The sequence below is a fragment of the Centroberyx gerrardi genome, chromosome 14, assembly GCF_048128805.1.
Source record: "Centroberyx gerrardi isolate f3 chromosome 14, fCenGer3.hap1.cur.20231027, whole genome shotgun sequence".
Taxonomy (NCBI): Eukaryota; Metazoa; Chordata; class Actinopteri; order Beryciformes; family Berycidae; genus Centroberyx; species Centroberyx gerrardi.
Window position 1 is genome coordinate 885,468 of NC_136010.1, and position 23,492 is coordinate 908,959.

At 45.5% G+C, this 23,492-nt stretch overlaps 1 protein-coding gene across 1 annotated transcript in view; it reads left to right on the forward strand.

Annotated features, from left to right (window-relative positions):
• The window catches only part of LOC139931608 (metabotropic glutamate receptor 6-like), a 39,344-nt gene that overhangs the window by 11,800 nt on the left and 4,052 nt on the right, over nucleotides 1-23,492 (forward strand). The window contains exons 3-12 of the mRNA XM_071925151.1: nucleotides 981-1,116; nucleotides 1,237-1,391; nucleotides 1,579-1,719; nucleotides 2,214-2,414; nucleotides 14,226-14,365; nucleotides 16,775-16,897; nucleotides 17,288-17,552; nucleotides 18,011-18,246; nucleotides 18,592-18,753; nucleotides 18,883-19,032. Of these exons, the coding sequence (XP_071781252.1) occupies nucleotides 981-1,116; nucleotides 1,237-1,391; nucleotides 1,579-1,719; nucleotides 2,214-2,414; nucleotides 14,226-14,365; nucleotides 16,775-16,897; nucleotides 17,288-17,552; nucleotides 18,011-18,246; nucleotides 18,592-18,753; nucleotides 18,883-19,032 (1,709 nt within the window). The remainder of the gene's footprint in view (nucleotides 1-980; nucleotides 1,117-1,236; nucleotides 1,392-1,578; nucleotides 1,720-2,213; nucleotides 2,415-14,225; nucleotides 14,366-16,774; nucleotides 16,898-17,287; nucleotides 17,553-18,010; nucleotides 18,247-18,591; nucleotides 18,754-18,882; nucleotides 19,033-23,492) is intronic.

The window sequence follows — 23,492 nt, forward strand, 5'->3', positions numbered from 1 at the left end:
GGTTTCCCTGCAGCCTATCACAGGCCTTGATGTTCAGTTTGGGATAGGAGTGGATTGTTTACCATGGAGATCCTGGTTACCGTGGAGACCTTGGTATCTATGGAGAGTTCAGATGTACAGATGTAAATGTGCAACTCTATAGAATATTAATGTTAGCATCATGTTTTATTCCCATTCATGAATTACTGCAGAGAACTGGAGAGACGTCACATCTCTACCTCTCTCTGTCTCTCTCTCTGTCTCTCTCTCTGTCTGTCTCTCTCTGTCTCTCTCTCTCTTTGTCTCTCTCTGTCTCTCTCTGTCTCTCTCTCTCTCTCTCTCTCTCTCTCTCTCTCTTCTGTCTACCTCTTTCAAATTCAAATTCAAATTCAAATGAGCTTTATTGGCGTGAAGTACAAAGGTACTTGTTGCCAAAGCAACACATACAAATACAAATTAAAATGATAATGACAGTACTAACAATAAAAGTGAAATAAGAAACTAGTTCTGAAAACAATGAAGAAATCCTACCATTACCACGTAATCATTAAAACTATTGATCTGATGAGGAAAACACAAACTAACAAAATATATGGGTACCTGTCTGTCTGCCAGGTGAGGTGTTAGACAGGTTAATTCACCTGTCTGTCAGGTGGGATGGTAGACGGGTACCTGTCTGTCTGCCAGCTCCCTCTCTTGCTTTGTAGTTCGTCTCATTACATCATCAGTTGCATTCGATCTGTAAAAGATCCAACTTGTTCAAAAGGCCTGTCTGTCTCTCAGCGTGCCTGTCTGTCTCTGAGTACCTGTCTGTCTCTCAGGGGGCCTGTCTGTCTCTCAGAGTGCCTGTCTGTCACTCAGGGGTCCTGTCTGTCTCTCAGGGGTCCTGTCTGTCTCTCAGAGTACTTGTCTGTCTCTCCGGATACCTGTCTGTCTCTCAGAGTACCTGTCTGTCTATCAGAGTATCTGTCTGTCTCTCACACTGCCTGTCTGTCTCTCAGGTGGGGTGTGTATTGCTCAGTCGGTGAAGATTCCTCGGGAGCCGACGGCCGGAGAATTCGACAAAATCATCAAACGTTTGATGGAAACGAGCAACGCAAGAGGAGTGATCATCTTCGCTAACGAGGACGACATCAAGTACACACACACACACACACACACACTCACACACACTAATGCTGACACAGCCAGCCAGACAGGCAGACAGACAGACAGACACAGACAGACAGACAGGTTAACTGTCTGTCTTCCTGCTAGGCAGGTCCTGGAGGCGGCGAAGCGCGCCAATCTGACGGGTCACTTCCTGTTTGTGGGGTCAGACAGTTGGGGAGCGAAGAGTTCACCAATCACAGAGCTGGAAGACGTCGCCGAGGGAGCCGTCACCATCCTGCCCAAACGAGCTTCTATAGACGGTACACACACACACACACACACACACACACACACACATACACACACACTAAAACACAGATACACAGGTGTCACCATTGTGTCTAACTGAGCTGCTATAGAGGGACAATCACTGGTTTATATCTGTGTGTGTGTGTGTGTGTGTGTGCATGTGTATGTGTGTGTGTGTGTGTGTGTGTGTGTGTGCAGGGTTCGACCAGTACTTCATGTCTCGTTCTCTGGAGAACAACAGGAGGAACATCTGGTTCGCTGAGTTCTGGGAAGACGACTTCAGGTGCAAACTGACCAGACCAGGAATCAAGCTGGATCCAGAGAAGAAGAAATGTACCGGTCTGTCTGCCTGTCTGTCTATCTGTCTGTCTGTCTGCCTGCCTGCCTGTCTGCCTGTCTGTCTGTCTGTCTGCCTGCCTGTCTGTCTGTCTGTCTGCCTGTCTGTCTGTCTGTCTGCCTGTCTGTCTGCCTGTTTGTCTGTCTGTCTGTCTGTCTGTCTGTCTGTCTGTCTGCCTGTCTGTCCGCCTGTTTGTCTGTCTGTCTGTCTGTCTGTCTGTCTGTCTGCCTGTCTGTCCGCCTGTCTGTCTGTCTGCCTGTCTGTCTGTCTGTCTGCCTGTCTGTCTGCCTTTTTGTCTGTCTGTCTGTCATATCACATTAACATCATATCAACATCACATTGTTCTGTGTAAAATTAAATGTGTAAAGTTTGGACAATTTACCTGTCTGTTTCTCTGTCTGTCTCTCTCCCTGTCTCCCTGTCTCTCTCTGTCTATCTGTCTCTCTGCCTGTCTCCCTGTCTGTCTGTGCCTCTCTCTGCCTGTCTGTGTCTCCAGGAGAGGAGCGTATTGGTCGGGACTCGTCCTATGAGCAGGAGGGGAAGGTCCAGTTTGTGATTGATGCGGTTTATTCAGTGGCTCACGCTCTGCACAGCATGCAGCAGGACCTCTGTCCCGGGAACACCGGAGTCTGCAGCAACATGGACCCAGTGGAGGGCCGGGCGCTGCTGAGCTACATCAGAGCCGTCAGCTTTAATGGTAATATACAGTATGTACATACAGTATGTAATATACAGCATGTAATATACAGTATGTACATACAGTACATACAGTCACTGCAGAAAGATTAATAAACTGTTAATAAACTGTATCAGCATGTTAATGAACTGTTAGTCTGGTTTCTATTCTGTTTCTACTGAGGAACAGATCAGCATGTTGCGGTCTAACTGGAGGGATTTGATTGGTTGCGGTTGCTAGCATTTTGCTAGCGTGTTGCTAGCGTGTTGAGTGATTTTCACTAAACTCTTAAAAAGAGAGATTGAACTGAGCTCCAAAGCAGAACAAGCTCGGATCTAGGACATAGGAGATAGCAGTCGGTCAGTAAGTGTTTTGAATCTTTGTTTCTGGGTTAGATTTGGACTTAGGCTGTTGTCAGACTTTGTTGTGGCTGAGTACTTCCTGGTTTCACTCTCTGAGTTTCGATAGGTGGGTCAGCTGACGCAGGTCACGCCCTCTATCTGTTGCTTTGTTGTGGAAATTTGAAAGGGGCGGGATTTTCACTAAACTCAGATAAGCAGCAGATAAGCTACTCTTTTTTTTACTTTTTTTTTTTTACATTTTACTCTCTTTGCCTGCCTTCTCATTCACCATGTGCTACCAATATATCCCTGTCATCCAGGGCAACTGAAAAAAACTCATCGGTCATAAAAGACAGCGCAATCCTGAGAACCTACTCTCTCAGAAAAGCCTCATCTACTTCCTCCACTTCTTCCTTTGGCTTATGGAATTGTCAGTCTGCTGTAAATAAAACAGAATTTATCCAAGCACTTGCAAACCTATCTGACATTCAGGTACTAGCCCTGACTGAAACCTGGATCCGTCCAGAAGACACAGCCACACCGGCTGTGCTTTCAGCTGACTCTACTTTCTCCCACACACCTCGTGCCGTTGGGCGTGGAGGTGGTACGGCTGCCCTCATTTACAAAGACTGGAAATTCACTAAGCTTTCTCCTCTAACCAATAACTCATTCTTTGAATACCATGCAATCATGGTTACCGCTCCTGTTAAACTATTTGTGGTTGTCATATATCGCCCACCAGGGCTACTGGGGCACTTTGTAGTTGAACTGGACATGCTACTCTCAGCCATTCCTGAAGATGGCACCCCACTGATTGTCATGGGGGACATGAATATCCATCTTGACAAACCCCAAGCGACTGACTTCCTGTCACTTCTGTCCTCATTTGACCTCAAACAGGTCTCCACCGCTCCTACACACAAAGCGGGCAATACACTCGATCTGATTGTGACTCGAAACTGCTCCACGGCAAATCTGACTGTCACCCCCTTACATCTGTCAGACCACTTCTTTATTCAATTCATGGTTTCCTTACCGGAACATCCTCACATTCCGCCGCAAATGGTCTCCTTCCGACGAAACCTCCGGTCCCTCACACCGGCTCAGCTCTCCAATGAGGTCTCAGCTACCATGCCCCCTCATAATGAATTCTCCTCACTCCACGTCAATGAGGCTACAGACACACTCTGCTCCTCGCTAGCCGCCTCTCTAAACAATCTCTGCCCACTATCCAAACCTGCTCGTAACACCCCCCCCAGTCCATGGCTCACCGGTGTCATCAGAGAGCAACGGGCGGGGCTCAGAGCAGCTGAGAGGAAATGGCGCAAATCCAGAGATCCCACTGACCTCAGTGACTATCAGACTCTCCTATCTGCATTCTCCTCCCATCTAAAAAGTGCCAAGACCACTTATTATCAGGAGAAAAGCAGCAGCGCCAAAGATGCTCAGAAATTATTTTCAGCTTTTAACTCACTCCTCAACCCTCCACCACCTCCACCCTCAACTCTGCTCACTGCTGACCTCTTCGCCTCCTTCTTTACTGATAAGGTTTCTACCATCAGTAACCAGTTCTCTGAGCCTGACCAGCTCAGTCTGCCTCCAGCTAACAGGGCCTCACTCCTCTCATTTTCCCATCTCACCGAGGAGCAAGTCTCCAAGCTTCTGCTAGACTCTCGTCCCACTACCTGTCCGTTGGACCCCGTACCCTCCAACCTCCTGCAGGCCATTTCGCCCACACTGATCCCTGCAGTCACACACATCATCAACTCCTCACTTACAACGGGTGTGTTCCCCGCTGCTTTTAAACAAGCCCGGGTTACCCTGCTGCTAAAGAAACCTACACTCAACCCATCTCAGGTTGAAAATTACAGGCCGGTTTCACTCCTCACCTTCCTGTCCAAGACACTTGAGCGCTCAGTCTTTAATCAAGTCTCTGAATTCCTTTCTGAGAACAACCTGTATGATCCTAACCAGTCTGGCTTCAAACACGGACACTCTACTGAGACTGCGCTCTTGTCTGTAGTGGAAACACTGCGATCAGCTAGAGCTGCCGGTCAGTCCTCTGTTCTAATGTTGCTCGACCTATCGGCTGCCTTTGACACGGTGAACCACCAAATCCTCCTCTCCACACTCGCTGAGCTCGGCTTCTCAGGATCTGCTCTCCGCTGGTTTGAGTCTGACCTCTCAGGGAGATCCTTTAGAGTGTCTTGGAGAGGGGAAGTGTCTAAATGTTATTTTTATTTTATTTTTTTGTTTTGTTAAATGTTTTGTCAGATTATGTTTATATTGTATTTGAGGGCCCCCTTGAAAACGAGATGGTACATCTCAAGGGGTTATTCCTAATAAAGAATTTCCATTAAATCGCACTGCTTGTCCACAGGGGAACCTCAAGGGTCAGTGCTTGGACTCCTTCTCTTTTCAATATACACCACCTCACTTGGTGCAGTCATCCGCTCACATGGCTTCTCATACCATTCATATGCTGACGACACCCAGCTCCTCCTGTCGTTCCCGCCGGACGACCCCACGGTCTCGGCACGGATATCGGCACGCCTCGCCGATATCTCGGCATGGATGAAGGAACGCCACCTTCAGCTTAACCTGTCAAAGACTGAGCTCCTTGTCATCCCAGCCAGTCCCTCTGTACAACAACAGATCAGCATCCAGCTCAGCTCAGCTCATTCCCACAAAGTTTGCCAGAACTTGGGTGTCATGATTGATGACCAACTAACCTTTAAGGAGCATGTGGCTTCTGTTGCTCGGTCATGTGGATTTGCCCTGTACAACATCAGGAAGATCAGACCCTACCTGTCTGAACATGCAGCACAACTCCTAGTACAGGCTCTTGTAATATCAGCCTTGACTACTGCAGCTCCTTCCTGGCAGGACTCCCGGCATGTACGCTCAAACCTCTGCAGATGATCCAGAACGCAGCGGCGCGTCTGGTCTTCAACGGGCCCAAAAGAGCACATGTCACTCCGCTGTTCATATCCCTCCACTGGCTCCCAGTCGCTGCCCGCATCAAGTTCAAGGCAAGGCAAGGCAGCTTTATTTGTATAGCACATTTCATACACTGGGGCAATTCAAAGTGCTTTACAGAGTAATAAAAATACAGTAAAGGGTTAGAAAAAAGTGCAAAAGTACAGACAAGAGATACAAAAGGTAAAAGACTTAAAAAGTAAACTAGTGCAGTTCAAATCAAGTGAAATAGAAAGATAAAAGAACACAACAAATATTCCCACTTTTAGATGCACATTGTGAGTGAATCCATATGTTTTTCTTGAATTTTCTTTTCCCCTGTCCTTCCTGATTCTACTCTTGATCCGATATTTACGTCAGATCTCACTGCCTAAGGCAGACGAGAATCATAGATTCTCCTCTTGGTCAAAAACCTCCCCATCCACAGATGGATGAGGATCATACAGGGTAAAGCTCTGTCCCCCCACATATAGTGTTCATTTGTGCAAGTAAGCATTACCCGGACAAGACGAATGAAAATTCGTACTTGACCGCGTCAGCTCTGTTGGGATCCTGAACAGAAACAGTTAAAATGAAGGCTATTTAAAAACTGAAAAGATAAGTTTTTAGCCATTACAGGGTAGAGTAGGCAGTGTAAAATAGGAAAGTTTTTAGCTTTGACTTAAAAGTGGTCAGAGTCGGGGCTTGTCTAATATCATGTGGGAGCAGGGATGGACTGGGACAAGAAAATGGCCCTGGACTTTTTGACCCAGACCGGCCCACATCCAGCCTGCGAATATTCCACCATCCCCACCCCATTGACGCATACATGAATACAGCAAGACTTAGTGTCACTACTTATACAGTATATATAAAATAGTACTACATACGGTTTGTTGCCAGCAGACCACCACTGTGAGGATACCACAACAGATACAGGCTGCTATATTGTGCATTTAGTGCATCATGATAAATTTGAAAAGCGATATAATCTATATCAATACAGATGAAATCAGTCAGGGATTGCCATTGCCATTTTTATCACTTTAATTTGGTAACTTTCAACAATAAATATTTCAATTAACCAACACCCGGTAACAATAAATTATAATAAACTATAACGTTGTCTAATAACAATAAACTATAAACAATTAAAAGGTGGAGTAAAGGGTGGGCATGTAGAGAGAGGCTGAGGCCAGTGTCCTTTACCTCCCTTCAGGACGGGGGAAGGTGTAGAGAGGCACTGAAGCCAGGTCAGTAATTTTTGCACATTTTGATGCCTCAGTGTCACAAGCCTTTATTTTTTGCCCCCAATTTCACTGCCCCACCTTTTCATTTTTTGGAAGATTCCATTTTGTTACATTTTTCTCCAAAATACTGCTGTCTGATCGCGCTGATCGGCTCATCTGACACTCCGTTCGCGAGGGGTGAGGGCATCGCTCACTCACCGCTCTCTCTCTCTCTCTCTCTTTCTCTCTCTTTCTCTCTCTTGCATGATAACAAAACGCTGCTTCACCGTGTTTTGTCTATCACTGCCCCAAAACTATGGAATTCTCTTCCTCCCACCATTGTGTTTGTCTCCTTCTTTTGTTTTGTTTTCCTCTGTGTGTGTTGTAAAGCACTTTGGATCAACTGTGTTGTGTGTAAAGTGCTATATAAATAAAGTTGAGTTGAGTTGTTCTAACTCTTGGGACAGCCAGTAGGCCAACCCCAGATGTCCTAAGGGTCCTAGAAGGTTCATATGGCACAAGCATGTCAGAAATGTATTTGGGCCCAGAGCCACAGAGTGATTTGTAGACAAGCAGCAAGATTTTTAAATCAATTCTCTGAGTGACTGGTAGCCAGTGTAAGGATTTTAGAACTGGTGTAATGTGGTCGTATTTCCTAGTTTTTGTCAGGACCCTGTCAGCGGCGTTCTGAATAAGTTGGAGTTGCCGAAGAGCTTTTTTTGAAAGCCCTGTGAACAGACCATTGCAGTAATACAATCTACTGGAAATAAAGGCATGGGTAAGCCGTACTAGGTCTTGTTTGGACATTATTTCTCTGACTCTTGCAATATTTTTTAGATGGTAGTAAGCTGATGAAGTTACCGATTTGATGTGGCTATTGAAATTTAAATCTGAGTCCAGGATAACGCCAAGATTTCTGGCTTGACTCTTAGTTATAAGAGACAGGGAGTCAAGGTGAGAGCCGACATTCTGTCTTTCTTTCTGTGCTCCAAAGACAATTATCTCAGAAAGTCTTCTCTCTGTTTAGTTGGAGAAAATGTTGCCGCATCCAGTCATTGATTTGTTCGATGCAGGGACACAGAGATTCAACAGGTCCATAGTTACCTGGTGTAAGTGATATGTAGATTTGCGTGTCATCTGCATAATTATGGTAGGCTACTTTATTATTTTGTAGGATTTGGCCTAAAGGAAGCATATAGAGATTGAACAAGAGAGGTCCCAAAATGGACCCCTGTGGAACCCCGCAGGTCATGGCCATCTGCTCGGACACACAGTTTCCAATGGAGACAAAGTACTTTCTGTCATGAAGATATGACTTGAACCACTTAAGGACAGTTCCAGAGAGTCCCACCCAGTTTTCTAATCTTTGTAATAAAAGTGTGTGGTCCACAGTGCGAAAGGCAGCACTAACATCCAACAGTACTAGAACAGAGCCTGAGTCATTGTTCAGGCGAATGTCATTTAGTACCTTTATGAGTGCAGTCTCAGTGCTGTGATGGGGCCGAAATCTATAATCCTCGGACAGGCCAGGAGCGGTGGGCAGCCTGCAGCACGGTGCCCAAGTTCTTCTTGGACCATCGCTGGTCTTGCATGTTTTTAGTGGGGGGTTCTTATCGTATGGAGGAAACCCCCAGGTGAGCACAGGAAGAACATGCAAACTCCACACAGAAAGGCCCCTTTTCATGAGATAACCCACCTGGGCACTAGGCACCGAAGGCATGGGGAGAACATACCCCCAGTGCCAACAGCGACCGAGGCGGGAATCGAACACAGGACCTTCTTACTGTGAGGCGACAGCGCTACCACTGCGCCACCGTGCGTTCAAGGAATACACAGAAATGATCTGATAGAACAACATCAAGCACAGTGACATTTGAAATGTTAACACCCTTAGTAATAACCAGATCTAGAGTGTGTCCTCTAGTATGGGTTGGCCCTTTCACATGTTGAGACGGATCAAACTTGTCAAGTATGGCAGAAAGTTTTTTGGCATTGTTGTCACTGACATTATCTATGTGTACATTAAAATCACCCGTAATGACTACACAGTCAAATTCAGTGCAGATAATTGAAAGCATCTCAGTAAAATCATCAAGGAAATGTGGAGAGTATTTTGGTGGCCTGTATATAACTATATATAGAATAACATAGATACATGGAGAGAATTTCATTTCCATTTTAAACAACACATATTCAAAGGATGAGAACTCTCCAAATGATAACTTCTTACACTCTAAGGAACCTATCCCTAAAAAAGGCACAAACACCCCTCCTTTTTTGTTCTGTCGTGCTTCAAATTCAAATATGAAATTTGGTGGGATGGATTCAATAAGGATAGCATTCCCATTCTTGGTGTCCAGCCAAATCTCTGTTAAAAACATAAAATCAAGCTTGTAAGAGGTTATAAAATCATTGGGCCTCATTCACGAAACATGCGTACGATCAGATTTGATCTTAAAGTGTACTTACGAACGTTTCCACAAACATTTCGGCATTCATCATTTTTTTTCTTACCTGAATTTGTTCTTTGGTACAATAAAAATCTACGTGTGTTTGGAAACATGCGTGGGGCATTACGCATGAAGTGGTTTCTACTTAAAATGCTTTATTCTTTAAGCAAAATCTATTAAAGCAGTCCCAGATCTCATATCAACAACAAAATGTGTTTCAGTCCATTTGTAAGCCTAGTGATAATAACCATATTAACAAAGCTAGGCCTATATGAACAAATTCATAGGCAATTCTATTCAATTGGAAACCTGAGTGATTAAAGTGATTAATTATTATCGTATATATATTATCATACATATATTATATTATTATATTATTTATTGATCAATAAAGTTCTATCTTATCTTACCACAGGAGCAATAGACTGTGCGCATCAAAGCACCGTCTCCAAATGCATTTCCCTATTTAAATCGCAAACAATAACACACCATAAGGAAGACACTGCAGGAAGAAAGCTCCTGTCAAGAGCTACGGTCAAAACCAGCAATATTATTATAAAGTCTAAAGTCTGAGCTTACCATCAGATGGAGATGCTGCTTGAATTAAACCAGTGTCCAACTCCACTGATGACTGGACATCTGACAGCACAGTCTCCATATTATTTCCCCAAACATTTTGGCAGCGCCCTGCCGTCCGCCTGAAGCTAATAAACTGCATCTATTTGGAATTAGACTATCGCCCTCGCTTTTTAGATTCAAACTGTAAGTCAAACCGTTTATTTTTCATTTAATTCAAGGTGTGTGTTTCTGATGTTGCAGCATTGACAGCATCAATAATTTCTTGCCATGTTTTCTTTCTCAGTTGCTGTCACTCCACCGCTTACACTTTTAAAAAGTTTTTTTTTTTTTTCTCTCACTCCCGACAATAACACTTCTATTTCAGAGTTTGAATTTTTCTTCTTAGGTCTGTTTGCCATTCTCCACCACTCCAGTAATGCTTTCCATTTGCGCACGACCCTTCAGACAGCAGGCCTTTTATGGAGTTGCCAGGGCGTCTACCTGCTAATCAGCATCAACAGGCACGCGCATCCAATTAAGGAACAAGTGGCATTCATCATCAGATATACCTGGAATACGCAAAAATCGAGACTCTGCGCATGCTTCATGAATCCCACGTCGGTTTTGTGTAGGCATGTTTCTTAAGAACAAAAGTAAGAAAAATTTAAGAAAAGTTTTGTGAATGAGGCCCATTGATTAAAAGTGACTTGCTACACAGGGACCTAATATTAAGTAGGGCTAGTTTTAGGTTTGTTGGAGCAGGGCCGATCCGCAGAGTCCCTCTCAATCTTTAAGAAAAGGCTAAAGACCCAGCTCTTTAGTGAACACCTTCTCACCTGATGGACTGTAATCAAAAAAGAAAAAAAAAATCTTTATCTGCCTCTCTGCTCTGCCTCGTGGCTCCTCTGTCCTGTCGGACCAGGTCTTAGCTTCATGGCTCTTACTCTCGTTGTTCTCTCCTGACTAGATCCTTGCTTGTGTTGTATTAAAATCTCATGTGTACGTCGCTTTGGATAAAAGCGTCTGCCAAATGGGAAATTGTAATTGTAATTGTAATTGGTTGGTGTGTTCAGGTCTGTTTTTAGAAAATCAAATCTATATTTCATGAAGATGAGAATCTGCAGCGTATGGAAGGCTGAGAGGATCCAAACTCTGCACGCCACAAACCTGTCTGTCTGCCTGCAGTCTGTCTCTCTGTCTCTCTCTATATCTGTCTGTCTATTAAGTCTTTATCATTATGTATATTAAAATGCAATATTTCCAAAGTGTGAAAATGTTTCACCATCACTCTCTCCTCTCCTCCCTCTGTCCTGTCTTCTCCCCACCTCTGTCTCTCTCTCTCTCTCTCGCTCTCTCTCTCTTTCTCTCTCTCTTTCTCTCTGTCTCAGTCTATCTTCCTTTCAATTCAATTCAACAAGCTTTATTGGCAGTCTGTATTTCACAGCTGATCTACACTGACAGTTCTTATCAAGAAAAACAAAAAGGAAAACAGTACAAATGTCTCAGAAACAGACAGAAATGTATCACAACACGGAGCAACAAATCAACAGCAGTAGAACTGTATGGGCAGGTAGTCGTTTTTATCCATTTGTTAGCCAAATCTATTTTTTGGCACTTCTTAGGTTTGGTTGCCTCCTCGTTGAAGAGGGCGATGTTAATGATACAAATAACGAAATAAATAAACCTGCTGCCCTGTGTTACACCTGCTTTCCTGTGGTACACCTGCTGTCCTGTGGTACACCTGCTTTCCTGTGGTACACCTGCTCCCTGTGGTACACCTGCTGTCCTGTGGTACACCTGCTCCCTGTGGTACACCTGCTGTCCTGTGGTACACCTGCTCCCTGTGGTACACCTGCTGTCCTGTGGTACACCTGCTCCCTGTGGTACACCTGCTCCCTGTAGTACACCTGCTGTCCTGTGGTACACCTGCTCCCTGTGGTACACCTGCTGTCCTGTGGTACACCTGCTACCTGTGGTACACCTGCTTTCCTGTGGTACACCTGCTACCTGTGGTACTCCTGCTGTTCTGTGGTACACCTGCTCCCTGTGGTATGCCTGCTCCCTGTGGTACACCTGCTCCCTGTGGTACACCTGCTACCTGTGGTACACCTGCTCCCTGTGGTACACCTACTACCTGTGGTACACCTGCTCCCTGTGGTACACCTGCTGTCCTGTGGTACACCTGCTCCCTGTGGTACACCTGCTACCTGTGGTACACCTGCTTTCCTGTGGTACACCTGCTACCTGTGGTACTCCTGCTGTCCTGTGGTACACCTGCTCCCTGTGGTATACCTGCTCCCTGTGGTACACCTGCTCCCTGTGGTACACCTGCTACCTGTGGTACACCTGCTCCCTGTGGTACACCTGCTACCTGTGGTACACCTGCTCCCTGTGGTACACCTGCTCCCTGTGGTACACCTGCTACCTGTGGTACACCTGCTCCCTGTGGTACACCTGCTCCCTGTGGTACTCCTGCTGCCCTGTAGTACTCCTGCTGCCCTGTGGTACACCTGTGGTGCACCTGCACATGTGGCACACCTGCTCCCTGTGGTACGCCTGCTGTCCTATGGTACACCACCTGCCCTGTGGTATGCCTGCTGTCCTATGGTACACCACCTGCCCTGTGGTACACCTGCTGTCCTATGGTACACCACCTGCCCTGTGGTACACCTGCTGTCCTATGGTACACCACCTGCCCTGTGGTACACCTGCTGTCCTATGGTACACCACCTGCTCCCTGTGGTACACCTGCTCCCTGTGGTACACCTGCTGTCCTATGGTACACCATCTGCCCTGTGGTACACCTGCTGTCCTATGGTACACCACCTGCTCCCTGTGGTACACCTGCTCCCTGTGGTACACCTGCTGTCCTATGGTACACCACCTGCCCTGTGGTACACCTGCTGTCCTATGGTATGCCACCTGCCTGCCCTGTGGTACACCTGCTGTCCTGTGGTACACCTGCTCCCTGTGGTACACCTGTGGTACACCTGCTCCCTGTAGTACACCTGCTCCCTGTGGTACACCTGTGGTGCATCTGCACATGTGGTACACCTGCTCCCTGTGGTACACCTGCTGTCATCTCTTATGAGTGTTACAAACTGTGTTGGTAAGTTGTGTATGTCTGGTCATCTGTGTCAGTAGGTCTCTGCTGGTTTCTGCTGGCCTCTGCTGGTTTCTGCCTTCATCTTTCAGTTGTACAACCTGAACCTGGACTGGAGGCAATTTGTAAAGTTTTGCTTTGTTTGTGTTGCTGCCAGGGTTCTTGGTGGGACCCCGCTTTTCTGTGGTGTCTGTGTTTGTGTCTGTGGTGTCTGTGGTTTCTGTGTCTGTGATTTCTGTGTCTGTGGTTTCTGTGGTTTCTGTGTCTGTGGTGTCTATGGTTTCTGTGGTGTTTGTGTCTGTGGTGTGGTGTCTGTGGCACAAAGACAGTGAATATACAGTATTTATTATTATTATTATTATTATTATTGTTTATTTTAAAGCATCACAATCTCATTGTTCAACTGGCCTGACACAGGCCATATTTTCTGTTATCACAGGAAGTGTGAGAGTTCTGCTTCCTGTTTAATGGGATCTTTAGAGCCAGCTAGTCCTCAGGCTGTGTGTGTGTGTGTGTGTGTGTGTGTGATAATAACTTGTCCTCCTTCTCAGGAGTTAATGCACATTACATGTTTCCTTCCCTCTCTGGGCCCGACCCACGCAACACACACACACACACACACACACACACACACACATATATATGCACACATCTGTCTAGGTCAGTGTGTGTGTGGGAGATTTGTGAATAATTGAAGTGAGCAGCTGGCTGGAAACACTCAGGGAAAGAAGAGAGGAAGGCGAGAGAGAGAAAGAGAAAGACAGAGAGAGAGAGACAGAGGGAGAGAGACAGACAGACAGAGAGAGAGAGAGAGAGAGAGAGAGAGAGAGAGACAGACAGACAGACAGAGAGAAAGATATATGAAGTTTGATAAAGGAACAGTGATTTCTACCTCAGCTCTGATTGGTTGATGCCTGATCCTTGGCCACACCCTCTGCTTGTTCCTCACAGCTCAACCAATCAGTTTGCTCAAAGGCAGATTGATATGGGGAATTGAACCTGCAACTTTCTACCCAAAACCTGTTGAAGTGTTGACATTTTGCACAGCGTGTGCTAAATATGGATGTGTGTGCCATGTATATATACAGTACGTGTGTATATATCTCATGTTTCTCTCTCTCTCTCTCTATATATATATATATACATATATGTGTATATGTGTGTGTGTGTGTGTGTGTGTGTGTGTTCCACAGGAAGCGCTGGTACAGGTGTTTTGTTTAATGAGAACGGCGATGCTCCTGGTCGATACGACATCTTCCAGTTCCAGATGACCAATCACAGCCACCCTGGCTACCATGTCATCGGCCAGTGGACCAATAACCTGCGACTCAATGTAAGAAAAATAATGAAAAGATTCTGGAACATGGACAGTTTTATTGAAGGTGTGTGTGTGTGTGTGTGTGTGTGTGTGTGTGTGTGTGGGGGGGGGGGCTGGCTTTAATATAATGTTGTGCTTTAGTATAATTAAGATTTCGAGTTCCTGTAGTCGTTTTATGTGGTTTGGTTTAATAGGAACACCACAGGAGTTCTGTAGCAGCATAGCCGTCCCTTCAGACTGAAGATGGACTTTCATGAAGAAGTTGATAGGATAATCTGAGTTAAATTAACTAAGAAACTGGAAGGAGGTAGAATACCTTCTGGTTGTTTGTCCAGGTAATGTGACAACATTGTGGAAGATACAAGAATATAAGTTCTGTACACCAAGAGAAACCAAAACATCATCACACTCATGTTTCCAGTCTTTTAAGATATTCAAAGCAGCAGCAGTATCACCAAGGTATGAAGGACCCCAGAGGACGGAGAGGGGGATCAGCAGCAGATTTATGGACTAAAACACTGGACAGCCAGGGTGTTCCTTCATTAGAAACTGCTTCTCTTGTTCACTTATCCAACCTGTCTTATGAGAGATATTAATACAATCATCAATTTTATCTTTAATGTTAGCGGGTCAGCAAAAGGACATCATTTCTGATAATTAATTGGCTTTTAATGCTAGAGTCATATTTCTCCAAACTCATGAACAGAGAGAATGATAAAATCTCTGTTTCACTTCCTGTTCAGTCTGTTTTGGTGTTTCAGTTTCCACTAACTGACTAGAGGTGGTGAGAGTGTGGTTAAGACTAGAAGACGGTAAAAAACATGACTTCTTTTTGAAAGGGCTGGCTTCTCTTGATGCATCACTAGATAGTAAACAGGTCCGTAAACGGGTCTGTAACGGGTCTGTAAACAGGTCTGTAACAGCTCTGTAACAGGTCTGTAACGGGTCTGTAACGGGTCCGTAAACAGGTCTGTAACAGGTCTGTAAACAGGTCTGTAACAGGTCTGTAACAGGTCTGTAACGGGTCTGTAACGGGTCCGTAAACAGGTCTGTAACAGGTCTGTAAACAGGTCTGTAAACAGGTCTGTAACGGGTCTGTAACGGGTCTGTAATGGGTCTGTAAACAGGTCTGTAACAGGTCTGTAAACAGGTCTGTAACGGGTCTGTAAACAGGTCTGTAATGGGTCTGTAACGGGTCTGTAAACAGGTCTGTAACAGGTCTGTAAACGGGTCTGTAACAGGTCTGTAAACAGGTCTGTAACAGGTCTGTAACAGGTCTGTAAACCGTTCTGTAACAGGTCTGTAACGGGTCTGTAACGGGTCTGTAACAGGTCTGTAAACAGGTCTGTAACAGGTCTGTAACGGGTCTGTAAACAGGTCTGTAACGGGTCTGTAACGGGTCTGTAACGGGTCTGTAAACAGGTCTGTAACGGGTCTGTAACGGGTCTGTAACAGGTCTGTAAACAGGTCTGTAACAGGTCTGTAACGGGTCTGTAAACAGGTCTGTAACGGGTCTGTAACGGGTCTGTAAACAGGTCTGTAACAGGTCTGTAGTGGGTCTGTAACAGGTCTGTAACAGGTCTGTAAACAGGTCTGTAACGGGTCTGTAACGGGTCTGTAATGGGTCTGTAAACAGGTCTGTAACAGGTCTGTAAACAGGTCTGTAACGGGTCTGTAAACAGGTCTGTAATGGGTCTGTAACGGGTCTGTAAACAGGTCTGTAACAGGTCTGTAAACGGGTCTGTAACAGGTCTGTAAACAGGTCTGTAACAGGTCTGTAAACAGGTCTGTAACAGGTCTGTAACGGGTCTGTAATGGGTCTGTAACAGGTCTGTAAACAGGTCTGTAACAGGTCTGTAACGGGTCTGTAAACAGGTCTGTAACGGGTCTGTAACGGGTCTGTAAACAGGTCTGTAACAGGTCTGTAACGGGTCTGTAACAGGTCTGTAAACAGGTCTGTAACAGGTCTGTAACGGGTCTGTAAACAGGTCTGTAACGGGTCTGTAACGGGTCTGTAAACAGGTCTGTAACAGGTCTGTAGTGGGTCTGTAACAGGTCTGTAACAGGTCTGTAAACAGGTCTGTAACGGGTCTGTAACGGGTCTGTAAACAGGTCTGTAACGGGTCTGTAACGGGTCTGTAAACAGGTCTGTAACAGGTCTGTAATGCGGAAGAGGAAGATCTTTTAAGCTGCCAATTTTTATACCTGTCTCTCTGTCTACCTGTCTCTCTCTCTATCTGTCTCTCTACCTCTCTCTCTCTATCTGTCTCTCTACCTCTCTCTCCTCTTGTCTCTCTCTTGCTCTCTCCCTGTCTGTTTGTCTGTCTCTCTCCCTGTCTGTCTCTCTCCCTATCTGTCTGTCTCCCTGTTTGTCTCTCTCCCTGTCTCTCTCCCTGTCTCCCTGTCCACCTGTCTGTCTCTCAGCTGGAGGAGATGCAGTGGTCTGGAGGAGACAAGTCTGTTCCTGACTCCATCTGTAGTTTTCCCTGCAGTCCAGGAGAGAGGAAGAAGATGGTGAAGGGAGTTCCATGCTGCTGGCACTGTGAGGTACACACACACACACACACACACACACACACACACACCCCGCCCGGTTCAGACTTGTCGTCCCGTCAGGAACAAAGAAGAAGACAGGGGATCACTCTCCGCCTGATTCTGTCAAAAACATTTTCACTCACATTTAAATACAAAATCGTCTTCTATCATTTCTTGTTTCATGGTAGAGAAGCTACAGTTTGCATTTATATTATGAATGTATTTTGAAGTGCTGGGCAGAGTTCACCTGTCTGCCTGTCTGTCTGTCTGTCTGTCTGCCTGTCTGTCTGTCTGCCTGTCTGTCTGCCTGTCTGCCTGTCTCTCTGTCTGTCTGTCTGTCTGCCTGCCTGTCTGTCTGATTCTTTCTCTCTCTCTCTGTGTCTATGTCTCTCGCCCCTCCAGCTGTGTGATGGTTACCAGTACCAGTTGGATGAGTTCACCTGTGAAACCTGTCCGTCTGACATGCGTCCGACTCCGAACCGGACCGGCTGTCGACCTACACCAATCATCAAGCTGGAGTGGAACTCCCCCTGGGCCCTAGTGCCCGCCTCCCTCGCCCTGCTTGGTATCCTAGCAACCAGCGGCGTTGTTCTCACCTTCATCCGCTTCAATGACACTCCCATTGTCAGAGCGTCAGGCAGGGAGCTCAGCTATGTACTACTGACAGGTACACAGTACTACTATTACTACTATTACTACTACTACTGTATACAACAACATGCTCAGCATCAGAGCGTCAGGCAGGGAGCTCAGCTATGTACTATACTACTGACAGGTAAACAGTACTACAAACAGGTAAAACAGCACAACTGACAGGTGACAGCACCAAGCAGCCCCAGACGGAGCTGCCGGTCTCCAGACGTTCTGCCAGATGTTCAGTCAGTCAGTCTTCTCTTGTCCACTGGACAAACTCCAACTGTGCAGCAGCCAATCAAAAATCTCTACAGAGCAGATTGACCATTTACAGTAATAGAATAATTTAACATTCAGTATTTTACATCATTACTTTCAATTCCTCTTTTCATACAAGGTTACTGGGCCTGTTACCTGATGAGAGTACGGATGATCAATGATCATGATAGATGATTATTAGTGGTGAAGATGGATGTTTGATTTTGTCTCCAGGAATCTTCCTGATCTACCTGATCACCTTCCTGATGATAGCGGAGCCGGGCGCGGTGGTTTGTGCGTTCCGGCGGCTGCTGCTGGGACTCGGCATGGCCATCACCTACTCCGCCATGCTCACCAAAACCAACCGCATTTACCGCATCTTCGAACAGGGCAAGAAGTCCGTCTCCGCACCCAAATTCATCAGCCCAACCTCCCAGCTGGTCATCACCTTCATCCTGATCTCTGTCCAGGTAAAGATCTTTACCTTTATTAATATCGTTAAACTGAGCAGAGCAGCTGAGGTGTCCCGCTGTCTTCAGATGGAGACCAAGCTGTGCTGATTGGCTGATTGGCTTCCTGTTTAAGGTTATGACAGGATTCATATTTCTGAGCAGACAGACAGACAGACAGACTGAACCAGGACAGATACAGTATGTGTCTGGAACTCATGATGAAAGGATAATTCCAGTTATATTCCAACAATTTTCCAAGGTTTTGCCATCATGATTAATTCTGATCAAACACAAACACAGGAAATACAGTGACGTTAGATGATGGTGTGTGTGTGTGTGTGTGTGTGTGTGTGTGTATGTCAGGTTCTGGGTGTGTTTGTGTGGTTTGCTGTAGTCCCACCCCACACCATCATCGACTATGAAGAGCTCCGCCCCCCGAACCCCGACCTCGCCCGAGGAATCCTGAAGTGTGACATGTCAGATCTGTCAATCATCTGCTGCCTCAGCTACAGCATTGTATTGATGGTAGGTATTGATCTGTTATTGATCTTTTGGTTGACCTGTTGACAGAGAATATAGATTGATATTGGCAGGTATAGTTGGAAGGATGGATGTTGTGTGTTGCTAGGTAACCTGTACACTGTGTGTTGCTAGGTAACCTGTACGGTGTACGCGGTGAAGAGTCGTGGTGTTCCGGAGACGTTTAATGAGGCGAAGCCGATCGGTTTCACCATGTACACCACCTGCATCGTCTGGCTCGCATTCGTACCGATTTTCTTCGGCACCGCCCAGTCCACCGAAAAGGTAAGAACCAAGCCAAACTGGACCAGGAGGCATCTGCTTGTTGCCACTAATGTGTTTTCGGAGAGTCTAACCTGGCTTCATGCTGGAGCCTCCTACAGGCCTGATGGAGGAACTGCAAGGAAGACTGGTGGACTTGATCTGGTCAGGTCAGCGTTGGACTGCAGCTGGAAGGTTTACTGGAGCTGCAGGCTGCTGTGGAGGGTTTGGGTGTGGACCTGGTTCCACCAAAGCATATTTTCTGAAGCCAGCATGTTTTTCTCATCAGCCAGGAGGATATGAGAAACCAAGACACTCAACTTGCGTTTTGCCGTTAGTTTTTAATCATGTTCAGTGTTCAGAACTTGCCAATGTAATAAAGGCATTTTAATTATTATTATTAAGTTGAGTGCCTTGGTTTCTCATATCCTCCTGTCTGATACATACTGTATATCCCCTGCCAAAGACCACCTTCTTGTTTGATACAGTTGGTAGTTTCAAGAAGCTCTCCTGTCCTATCTTCCTTTATTTTCTTTTTCTCTCATTGTTTGCAATGGGAACGCTGTGTTTTTTGCACCAGGAGCTTTTTTTCTGCGCCAAGTGCTCTTGACCCTCTTGAGTTTTTATGGTCGCTGAGAGTTGAAAACAGCAATGGAGGAGAAACTGATTTCTGGTATCTGAGCATCCTGGTCTCCACCAAATAGCAAACCAATTACCACAACCTTAACCTTAAAGATACCTGGTAAAAATACAAGAAAGAGGAATAAGTGGCTGGTTCAGGATCAGCTGACAGAAGAATAAAGGCCCATTCACACCTAGAGCAACAACTATAAAGATAACTACAAACTATAACGATACACTGATGCTCCAGCGTTCACACTACAACGATATCGGCGCCAAATATTCAGAGAAAAAATGGAGCATGATGACTTTACTGACGTGCTTTTATTTTACTCGCTCTCTAAAGTAAATAACGACACAGCCGATGGATTTGGGTTCATGAATTGCAGCAAAAGAGAGGAGAGCTGCAGAATCAATAATGCTCTTTTACGGCGCTTTCATGACATTATTGTGCTTTGTTTATATGAGAGCTGGTGGAAGTCACCAAGTGAAGCTGTTCATGTCTTTATCAGGTGACTCTGAACACACTGCTGTGGATCAAAGAGGCGTCTCCATGTTGAGAGAAACACCTGAACTTCACCGTGGATAAACAGGTTTTCAATACTGGAGGGACACACTGTTAGCTCCCGGTCAGAGACATTAAAGAGATAGGATAACAGATAAAAGATAGGATACTAGATAAAAGATAGGATACTAGATAAAAGATAGGATATTAGATAAAAGATAGGATACTAGATAAAAGATAGGATACTAGATAAAAGATAGGATAACAGATAAAAGATAGGATACTAGATAAAAGATAGGATACTAGATAAAAGATAGGATAACAGATAAAAGATAGGATACTAGATAAAAGATAGGATAACAGATAAAAGATAGGATACTAGATAAAAGATAGGATAACAGATAAAAGATAGGATATTAGATAAAAGATAGGATAACAGATAAAAGATAGGATACTAGATAAAAGATAGGATAATAACACATTTGCCCTCAGCAGATCAGGTTCAACACATGATGCTGTTTTGTTAGTTAGATAACTAGCAAATCCTCTAGTTAGCGAGTTAACTAGCTTCCGGTTCAGTGAACGCCTCGCCGCTGATCCCAGCAGCTCTTCATCCTGACCGGTTCGTCACGTTTCTCCTCAACATGTTTAGAGCCGATGGTCTCTGTCAGATCGCTCCGGTTCCTCTGGACTCTGGTCTGTCATCAGGTCCTCAGCTCCATCACTGCAGAGCTGCTGAATTCTCCACTGCTTCCTGTGTACAACTTTATTTTGATTGGTTGAAAATGTTTTTATTGTTGTTTGAAAAAATCGCTTTGAGATGGAACCAACAATATAGTTGTAGTTGTCATTTTGGATGTTTTTATAGTTATAGTTGTAGTGTGAACACAGATGTTCTGTTTACTGTGAACGATTCTAATCTTGTTATAGTTATCTTTATAGTTCTAGTTATCTTTATAGTTCTAGTTATCTTTATAGTTCTAGTTATCTTTATAGTTATAGTTATCTTTATAGTTATAGTTATCTTTATAGTTATAGTTATCTTTATAGTTACAGTTATCTTTATAGTTATAGTTATCTTTATAGTTATAGTTATCTTTATAGTTATAGTTATCTTTATAGTTATAGTTATCTTTATAGTTACAGTTATCTTTATAGTTATAGTTATCTTTATAGTTATAGTTCTAGATGTGAACGGGCCTTAAGAGGCTGGTTCAGGATCAGCTGATAGAAGAATAACAGGCTGGTTTGGGGAAACTCTCTCTCTCTCTCCCTCTCTCTCTCTCTCTCTCTCTCTCTCTGTCTCTCTCGCCCTCTGTCTCTCTCCCTCTCTCTCTCTCTCTGTCTCTCTCTCTCTCTCTCTCGCTCCCTCTCTCTGTCTCTCCGTCTCTCCCTCTCTCTCTCTGTCTCTCTCTCTGTCTCTCTCTCCCTCTGTCTCTCTCTCTCTCTCTCTCTCTCTCTCTCTCCCTCTCTCTCTCTCTCTCTCTCTCTCTCTCTCTCTCTCTCTCTCCCTCTCTCTAACAAGGTATTAATATTAAATAATCTTGTAAAGCAGACAGAGGCGTTAAAGGAGGTAAGAAGGTTTACAGAATCCATCCATCATCCATCCATCCTGTCACCATGGTGACAAAGTTTCCCTCGTATCCTCAGAAACAGGGTTCTCTCCTCCTCTCCTCTCCTCTCCTCTCTTCCTCTCTTCCTCTCTTCCTCTCCTCCCTTCCTCTCCTCTCCTCTCTTCCTCTCTTCCTCTCTCTCCTCTCATCCTCTCCTTTCTCCTCTCCTCTCCTCCTTCCTCTCTTCCTCTCCTCTCCTCTCATCTCTTCCTCTCCTCTTCTCTCCTCTCCTCTCTTCGTCTCCTCTCCTCTCCTCTCTTTGTCTCCTCTCCTCCCCTCCTCCTCTCCTCTCCTCCCCTCCTCCTCTCCTCTCTTCCTCTCCTCTCTTCCTCTCCTCTCCTCCTCTCCTCTCCTCTCTTCGTCTCCTCTCCTCATCTCTTCTCTCCTCTCCTCTCCTCTCCTCCTCTCTCCTCTCTTCCTCTTCCCTCCTCCTCTCCTCTCCTCCCCTCCTCCTCTCCTCTCTTCCTCTCCTCTCTCCTCCTCTCCTCTCCTCCTCTCCTCTCCTCTCCTCTCCTCCTCTCCTCTCTTCCTCTCCTCTCCTCCTTCTCCTCCTCTCTTCTCCTCCTCTCATCTCTTCCTCTCCTCTCTTCCTCTCCTCTCGTCCTCTCCTTTCTCCTCTCCTCTCCTCTCTCATCTCTTCGTCTCCTCTCCTCTCCTCCTCTCCTCTCTTCTCTCCTCCTCTCCTCTCCCTCTCGTCCTCTCCTCTCGTCCTCTCCTTTTTTCCTCTCCTCCTCTCCTTTCTTCCTCTCCTCTCCTCTCCTCCTCTCCTCTCTTCTCCTCTCCTTCTCTCCTCCTCTCTTCTCCTCTCCTCCTCCTCTCCTCCTCTCTTCTCTCCTTTCCTCCTCTCTTCTCTCTCCTTCTCTCCTCCTCTCCTCTTGTCCTCTCCTTTCTTCCTCTCCTCTCCTCTTCTCTCCTCTCCTCTCCTTCTTTCCTCCTCTCTTCTCCTCTCCTCTCCTCCTCTCTTCTCCTCTCCTTCTTTCCTCCTCTCTCTGTCCTCTCCTTCTCTCCTCCTCTCCTCTATTGTTTCTCCAGTCACCTGACAGTCTGCTGATAACATTCAGTGAAACCTCCTCTCCTCTTTCTCTCTCTTTTCTCCTTTTGATATTAGAGAGAGTGGAGGAGCATTGGATGGATGCAGGGAGGAGGAGGGAGGAAGGTGGGGGGATAAAAGGAGCGAGGGAACGCTGTTTTCCTTCTGTCGTCTTTTTATCTGAGAACGACAGAGCAAACCGCCGAGCTAGTTGTGTTGGTAGGAAGATTAAGTGTGCGTGTGTGTGTGTGTGTGTGTTTTATGAGTGTGTGTGTGTGTCTGAAGGAATTAGGAATTAGTGCACAGTGATGCTTCCTTATTCAGTAACTAGGAGAAATGTAGGAGGTCCCTATTCTCTAATGGCTTAACACACACACACACACACACACACACACACACACACACACACACACACATGCAGCATCTTAGCATGGATGTGATGCGTCTTGTCTTGGTGTCTGTCTTACTTAAATCTCTATAGTAAAGAAACAATGAAACTAGGCAGGATTGTGTGTGTGTGTGTGTGTGTGTGTGTGTGTTTCTCTGTGTGTGTGTGTGTGTGTGTGTGTGTGTGTGTGTGTGTCTCTCTTCTATGTGTGTGTGTGTGTGTGCATGTGTGTGTTTCTGTGTGTGTGTGTGTGTGTGTGTTCTCTCTCTATGTGTAGTGTGTTTCTCTCTCTATGTGTGTGTGTGTGTTTCTCTCTCTATGTGTGTG